Source organism: Pseudoliparis swirei, chromosome 19 (genome assembly GCF_029220125.1).
Source record: "Pseudoliparis swirei isolate HS2019 ecotype Mariana Trench chromosome 19, NWPU_hadal_v1, whole genome shotgun sequence".
Taxonomy (NCBI): domain Eukaryota; kingdom Metazoa; phylum Chordata; class Actinopteri; order Perciformes; family Liparidae; genus Pseudoliparis; species Pseudoliparis swirei.
The window spans coordinates 15,165,102-15,173,249 of record NC_079406.1 but is presented as its reverse complement, the minus strand read 5'-3'; the positions used below and the strand labels follow the sequence as shown (position 1 = coordinate 15,173,249).

Here is an 8,148-nt window from a genome sequence, read left to right as displayed (position 1 = left end):
GGAAATAATGGAGAATAAACAAAAGAGTAATGAATTAACAACCCCTAAGCAGACCCGAGTCTCCAGTCAGCTGACAGTAGAGAGGGGTGTATGTCATTGTGTGTTTAATCAGTGTGTGCGTGGAAATGAGAGACAAAAAGTGGTGGGCGTGTGTAGGCGACACACACATGATCCGTGTTGACTCGCAGGCCTTCCATTTGCTTTGGTTACGTCTTTTCGGCAGAAACATTAAGCCTCTTTTAAGCTCTTCGCCATCTCTCTTTTTTTTTTCATCCTGTAAAATTAACATTATCAAGCTCAGAAAAACACATCCCACAACTTTTAGCTTACTTGTTTATCTACATTTTAAGCTTACAGTGCTTCATGGATGAGTCTTATTTTTTCTCTCCTTTTTGTATGGATTAAAAGGATTAAGAAACAGCAAGAGAAGAAAGAGGGGTGGAGAAAGAGAGAGATAGACGGACCACACAGCAGAGACATGAGGGAATTAGAGAGGGAAAGATAGCCGGTGGTGTGCAGAGTCTGTTGTGTTCCCATCGGAGTGCAGCTACACAGACGCTGCGCAGCTGACAGGTGGTGGTTCAGTCTGACATGATGTCTGACAGTGGGGAGGAGGACCCTTATTCACGTATATAGTGGTAGATAATTAGAAATCACCATTTCTAATCAAAATCCTTTTGTCACAGGGAACGCTAATGAGCAACGATGATGACTCCAATTAGTCACAGAGCAAGGCATCAATCGACATATACGTCACGGCATACCACAACCTTCTCTCTCCCTTTCATCATTAACCAAATCACATGATGCTGTCGGTGAGTTATAGGTCTGTCGGCAACATCGCAGTGGACTTTGGACCAATCAAGCGCACTACTCGAAGCGTGCCTGTGTGTGTATGTGTGTGTGTGTGTGTGTGTGGATGAGGATAGCAGCAAGCTCGTATAGCAAAGCAACAAATGAGTGCAACTTCCACAAAGCAATAAGAAGCCATGATCTCCTCAGCCGTCACAGAGCTGCTGTTCCTCCACATGTGTAAACAAGGATCATGGCTGTATTTAGAGTCCCCGTGTGACGTGTACATTCCACCGAAGTCTGGGCCACTGTTATCCTCTTTCTTGTTGAATCGAGCTCATGTGGGACACCAGGACCCCGGCAGCTTGTTGTCTGTTATTTGTAGAAGCGTTCCTCAAACTTTGTATTGTCTGTCTTTTTTGTTGATGTGATCTTTATTTAAAAGGGACCATGTACCGTTAAAACATAAATGGCACCATATGAGTTTCCAAGTTGGGGATGGTTTCGATATGTTTTGATGCTGTGTGTGTGTGTGTGTGTGTGTGTGTGTGTTTGTGTATCTGTCCCTATGTACTTGCTCTCTGCCTGCCAGCTATTCTATTGTGACAGAGCAGGTGCAGATGAATATGAAACAGGTCGGCAGAGCTTTTAAGGTCTGGCTCTTTGTATGCATGATCATGTCCAAAGCATCGCATGCGAGCAAACTGGCTTCCCATCTCCACCCCGAGCACCTTCTTATAAGTGTTCATGTCTAATCAGTTTCACAGAGAGCACACACACACACACACACACACACACACACACACACACACACACACACACACACACACACACACACACACACACACACACACACACACACACACACACACACACACACACACACACACACACACACACACACACACACACTGGGTTCTAAACAAACACACAAGGTCAGGTGAGATGTAAAGCAGTTGTCATGCCCTTTAAATCTGGTATACAAAGACTCAGACAAAAGACCTCCTGGTAGATCTTTTCTAAAATGTAATCACCCCCCCCCGATGAATTTTTACACACACTCACCAATCTCACACCCTTTTCCTCTCACCCCAGTGTGAGACATTCCCCACACTAACCGAGAAACGGACAGTCTCAATTTTCTCTCATCGCTTTGAAAATAAATAGATAGATAGATAGATAGAGATAGGTAGATAGATAGATAGATAGATAGATAGATAGATAGATATATGGGACTTGTGTTGAGTGACTCTCTCTTTACAGTAGCACACCCCTGTCTGGTGACGTGCCTCCTTTCCCCCTCTCTGGCTTTGTCCTATACTGTCATAGAATACGCAGGAAGATGGGAAGCTGTTCACGACCCAGTGTGCTGCTGCGTGTCGTCCTTCATTAATCCCTCCTTTCGTCAAATGTTAGTCATACTGGATCGATAATCCCGTCTGGGCATTCCGTCGGTAGCATCTGTCCGACACGTGTCGACGCTGATCCGGATAAAAGAACGGACGACGGGTTGGAGACGCGTGTCCGTTCTCTGCGCCCTGTGCGCACAAGCAAAGGAGATCCTGTTTATCTGCGCACCAAGAAGCGCAAGATGCGCACCGGAGATCGCCGTTGTACTTCACCACCTCTGGCAGACCCGATCCTCAGAACATCTGTCCGGTAGCCTCTCGCAGTTGGTGCTCAACCACGCGCGTGGCAGGACTGTTTGGATATATACGCCAAGCAGTGGAACTGGTGATTGTGCTCTTTCAACAGGACCCTGATCCGCGCCGGCATGTGGTTTGATTAGCTGTGATTAATGTGAGGGGAGACGCTCTGTGCACTCAGCGACACATGATCTGAAGCTGAACACCTACCGCTCCTTCACGGCGCTGGAGTGGAACGAGACGGGATTTTGTTTTTTCCAACTCACCTGCGGAACTCTTCGCAGCGCAAACCAAAGTAAGTTGTTCCCCACGCTATTTAGTGAGGTGTTGTTTGTATGCTATATTCTGAACTACTTTATGGTGTTTTCAAGATCACTTATGTGACCTGATTTGTGCGGATTGTGTTATCAGTGTCACTGTAAGTTCATCGGTGACCTTGTCAGACATTTAGGTATTCTGAGTGCAATGATGACTGGGTTTCTTTATCACACAGGAATTGCTACTGATTCTTCTTGGTCGGTGCAGCAGAGGACAAACACAGACCGAACAGACGCGGGGTCAGTAGCCTATCACCTGCTTGTCTTTTCATCCTCTAGTCGACCGACGCAGCCGGTGAGCACGCGGGGCGCCATGCTGAGGCAGCTCCTCCTCAACTCCACCGACACCCCAGACTTCGACCTGGTGCTCATGGCCCAGTCCTCCACGCACGCCCCCTCCTCCCTGAACGCCTCACACGGCGGGTCGGTGAGCGTCGGCGCTCTTCTGAGACCCACCACGGGGCGAGGGGGGGGAGGGCTCCGGGATGGCGAGCTCCACAAACCGGACCTGACCACCTACATAGTCATGTGCCTTCTGCTCTTCCTGTTGGTGCTGCTCATTGTGTTCTTCATCAACTGCCAGCTCCGGAACTCTTTCTTCGCGTCCATGCCATATGATAGGTCACTGAGAGAGGCCCGGACCTCCTACAAGTAAGACCCCCACCAGGACACATCTCTGTGACTGCATGGGTCTGTAGTGAGACTCCTGTGGGGGTTTAAGGACTGACTGGTCACCCCTGCTGCTGCACGTATACTGGACTCATACAGTTGCTGCCTTTTATAATTTGACTTGGACACATCGGAAGGCTTAAATAAATCTAAACTATTATTGTCAGGGCCTTGTTAGAGTAAATGTTGCCCATATGTTCCACTTCAAGGCCCACAGCACTATGCCAAAAGGATAGCTCTTCGGACCATGGGGAGATGCAGGTGGAAAAATAGCAGTATAACTCAGTCAAATTAGGGACTCATATAGCCTGAAGATTAATAAATAAAATGTGAATCAATCCATCATCCCCTTCAACCAACTCCTGGTCCCGTATTGCACTTTATAAATACATGATGTACTCCTTTATACTCCCAAGCTTGTGTTGATTCATCTGCTTACACATGTGACGTATAGCGCCTGCAATTGGGGTCCAAAGTCATAATATCTCTCACCGGCCCAAATAAGATTTATCTTTTTTTTCTGATGGAAACGTGACGTACGGTAACAGTAAGGGGATGAAGTTGGTTGTAAATAAAATATTTTGTATGACTGTAACTTAACTGTCTTGTCTCGTGAAATGAAACAATCAATACACAAGTCCACCCCTTTGTCTTTGTACAACGCTGATTCAATTATAGACTGATTCTATATCCTCACATAAAGATATACAAATGCACTTTGAGTGGCTGTCTCTTCATCTCTCCACCTGCTTATTAATGGCGATGCTGAAGATGATGCTGCAGCTGCTGATGTGAAGGTCCAACCGTTAAGCATGTAATATGTCCGTAGAGGCGTTCACGAGTGCCATAGGGCTGCTAACCTTACGGTGCACTTTCACTTTTAATTAACCTCTCCCCCACAATTCATAGCGCCAACACACCAGAGAATGAAGACCTGAGGCCGAAGATGAGACCATTGCGAAACTATTGTTGGTTTAATTGCCACTGTTGATGCTCAAATCCTCTCCAATCTCGATGTTGGAAACATCTCTCCCATCCAGAGACAGATAGATGAGCCTATCTTTGTAGTCCTGTGCTAGGCCCAGCTTTGAGTACATCTGAGAGGTAAGAGACACATTACATTTCAGGTGTTGGACATATAAACACAATGCTTATTGTTGTCTGTGAAAATCTGAGAAAATATTGTAAGCGGGGAACATGAGACTTCATCTGCCCAGAGTTTTTAATTCCTTTTCACCGACCAACAACTAAAACGGAAGACATTATGCTTACAATTGGGTTGATTTATCAGCATATTCATAATAACATGTGCCCTCTTGATGAAATCCGCCGCCTTGTCTTCTTCCCCCACAAGTCTGACCGCGACCCAGTGCAAATATGTGAATGCAAATTAATCATTTTAGAGAACAAAAGCATCACAATTGCTAGTGGTACATTCTCTTTGCTGGACATGCGGTATTGACTCAACTGAGACTCCACCGCCATGCCACCGCTTGGTGGCGCCCAAAGTCGGATCATTTGTTTGGACAGTGTGATTACCTTCGCATTCTGAGAATGCGGAAGGTTATCGCCGTGTATTTATTTATTTATTTGTATGCGTGTTACTCGCATAACTCAAAAAGTATTTAACCTAATCGCATGAAATTTGGTGGGATGATTGGTTATTATCCGGGGACCATTTGATTAGATGTTGGGATCGATTGGGTCAAAGGCCAAGGTCATGAAAAGGTCAACATTTTCTTTTTACCATAGCGCAGTCAATTTTTATCCAATTGGCATGCAACTAATGCCAAAATGTTCATAATTCAATGCCCAATCGTGTGACATGCGATGTATGCGCTCTACCGAGTGCCCGTTCTAGTTTGTTTATGTTGCAGCTGCGAACAAACAGTGTGAACACAAACTGTGTTTGTCTCATTTTTGGAGAGGTGATTAGTGAATTTGTAGAGGTTATTAGTGAATGTAGGAAGCATTAAACACCATTTGCTGAAACAGTGACAATGAAAATATTATGGCCGTCCATGTTTATGCCATAAAAGTATCAGGACTGCAGGGAATCGAACCCCATCCCAGGAAACCAGGAGTACCATTACCAGTGCCTTTTTTCTTTTTGAGGCTTGTGGGTCATAATCATTTCTTGCATGTTAAACTGTTAAATTCGTTTCTAATTATTCTCATGTCATATACATGCATACATCAATAAGACTAGTCTGGATGCATCTGGAGGTCCTTCCTGCTCGGGTCAAGTCCAAGAGGTGAAACTCGTTTGTTTTAACTGTCCTTGAACGCATCGGTGTTCTTTGGGGTCAATTTGACCCCAGGATGTTTTTCACTGTGTAAAACATCAAAGAAATATCAACTTTTTTATTTATTTAAAGGGCTGTTTAGGTAGTCAACAAACAAACAAACATACCTCACACTTAAACGTGGTGTAACGTCTCCGACGTTATGGACTGATGACAAACAATATAAATTCTAATCATTTTCTGGAGGTTTTAATTGCTGGGCGCAAATTGGCCCCACGGGTAAAATATGTTAGTAAATTTGAAGCTAACAGGAGGATTAAAGTTAAACGAGTGCCAGCCTCATCTTCACCGGGCCTCACGGTCACTATGGACGCGCATGTCCGCGCATGTCCACACACACACACACGCACACACACACACTGCAGTACCGGGGACCTGCGCGCGCTGCAGCGGCTCGTGGTCGTCTTCGTCCACCTGTCACATTAGACCCCCGACTAAACGAGCTCCAACACGGGTCGGATGTCCTTCTGAACCCAAAGTCCGCTTTCAGCAAAATGTAGTGAAACATACACTCGCTAACTGTTATTAACGTGACAACAGTGCGCCGCTGTCGCGGGTGTATGCCGTGTCGCTTTTTGATGACGTAGGGAATCTTCAAAGTAATTTAGAGCGCGTTGCTGCCCCCTGCTGGGGCGGAGCCTATAGCGCAGTTGGCTTTAATGTGTGCATTCAATATGTGGCTATGTAAGACGACGTCACGAGTCCTGTCTACAAATAGGAGACAACGATCGCCCCTCAAAGAGAAGCAAGCAGAGCTGAAGTTAGCAAAGATTACAATCGAGCTAATAAATTCGGAGCGAGCAGGGCTGAAGTTAGCAAACATTACGATCAAGTTGATAAATACGGAGCACCATTTCATGTCTCAACAAAAAGAAACCACTGGAGATATGCAGATGTCTGAGACTTTCGCGCAGAACACCTGCATCAGCCAGGAGGCTCACAGGATCCTAGTAGGAAAGAATGAAAAACTCAAGAAAGACCTTTGGAAGTCAAAGGCGAAGGTCAGGGCTCTGACTGAGGCGATGGATAAGATGAAGTTGATAAATATGGAAGATACCGTTAATCAACAAAAACAAATTATTGGAGATATGCAGCTGCCGGTGGCCATCCCGGAGAACACCTGCACAATCAATGAAGATAAAGTTAACATCACCGAGGACTCTCAGAAAATCGAAATTGAGCAACTCAAGAAAGACCTTTGGACATCAAGGGCGACGATCAGGGCTCTGACCGAGGCGATGGATCGCGACATGATCCAGCCTGGTAACGACCTGAACCTGGAACTGTTGGCGAAAAATAATCTTCTCACTTTTGAGAATGAGGGACTGAAATTAAACCTGAAGATGTATCCCAGCGACCAGAAGATGCTCAGCATTTACTCAGATAAAACCGATAAGCTCAAGACAGACCTTTGGAAATGGAAGACGAAAGCCAGGACTCTGGATCTGATAAATGCTTGCAACCAAACCAAGCTCAACACAGCCCAGGTCAACCACAAAGACCAGCTGGAGACCATCGCTTCTCTGAATGAGACAATTAATCGGATGTCGCTCGACCTAAAGGTAGCGGACAACACCAAGCTGGACCTGGAAAATACCTTCCTCCAAAATGAGCTGCACACAGCTCAGGTACAGAACAGAGACCAGCTGGAGACGACCGATAAGCTCAAGAAAGACAGTTATGAGTTGAAGCAGCAAGTCGAGACTCTGACTGAGTTAATTGATGAAAACAAGATCGCGTATGAAAACGACCTGGAACTCAAGCAGTCGGAAAATAATCGCCTCCAAACAGAGCTCCAAATAGCCCAGCTTCATAACACAAAGCAGCTGGAGACCATGGCTGGTCTGGCTCAGACGGTGAGAAAGACGCTCCAGGAGCTCGAGGGAGCTCGCCTGGACCTGGACAAGAAGACATGTACCATCGAGAAGCAGAACATCGAGTTGGAAAATATCACAAGAGAGAAGGAGGCCGAGGAAAAGAACAAGCTTCAGTTGGAGCAGGAAAAGACCTCCCTCCTTCAGGCCATAGAGAGCCTCCAGCAGCCCGAGATCTCCGAACGCCCGCGGAGAAAGAAATGGTACCAACGTCTCTTCCCAGGCTGCGGACGACAGACAACGACAGACTAGAGACAACGAGAGACACAAGCGACAATAACAGACTGTAAGAGACGGAATAAGGTTCAAAGCAACAACAAAAAACAAGCGACAATGTGTTTCCTTGGTGCAGGTCACCATAAAAAATGGGACTCACATTGTCAATTGTTTTTTGTGTTGCTGCCTTTCTTGGCCAGGTCGCCCTAAAAAAAAGGGAGTTACCTGGTTAAAAACATTTTAAAAAAGAAGAGTCAATGTGTTTTTTGTGTTGCTGTCTGTCTTGTTCAGGTCACCCTCAGAAAAAGGGACTTACCTGGTTAAGAAG

The 8,148-nt window shown here is 45.8% G+C and overlaps 1 protein-coding gene across 2 annotated transcripts; it reads left to right on the top strand.

Annotated features, from left to right (window-relative positions):
* Positions 1–2,452: 2,452 nt before the first annotated feature.
* Positions 2,453–4,014, top strand: LOC130209951 (small integral membrane protein 32-like). 2 transcript variants are annotated; one of them, XM_056439896.1, is made up of 2 exons: positions 2,453–2,733; positions 3,035–4,014. In XM_056439896.1, exon 2 carries the CDS (start codon positions 3,069–3,071, stop codon positions 3,408–3,410), a length of 342 nt encoding a protein of 113 aa, XP_056295871.1. In that variant the 5' UTR covers positions 2,453–2,733; positions 3,035–3,068; the 3' UTR covers positions 3,411–4,014. The 2 variants fall into 2 exon arrangements, with proteins under 2 accessions (XP_056295871.1, XP_056295870.1); XM_056439895.1 differs by having other exon boundaries at positions 2,932–4,014.
* The last annotated feature ends 4,134 nt before the right edge of the window (positions 4,015–8,148 follow it).

What these genes read in the sequence shown, in the direction of transcription:
- LOC130209951 (XM_056439896.1), top strand. Translation starts at nt 3,069, where the DNA reads ATGCTGAGGCAGCTCCTCCTCAACTCCACCGACACCCCAGACTTCGAC.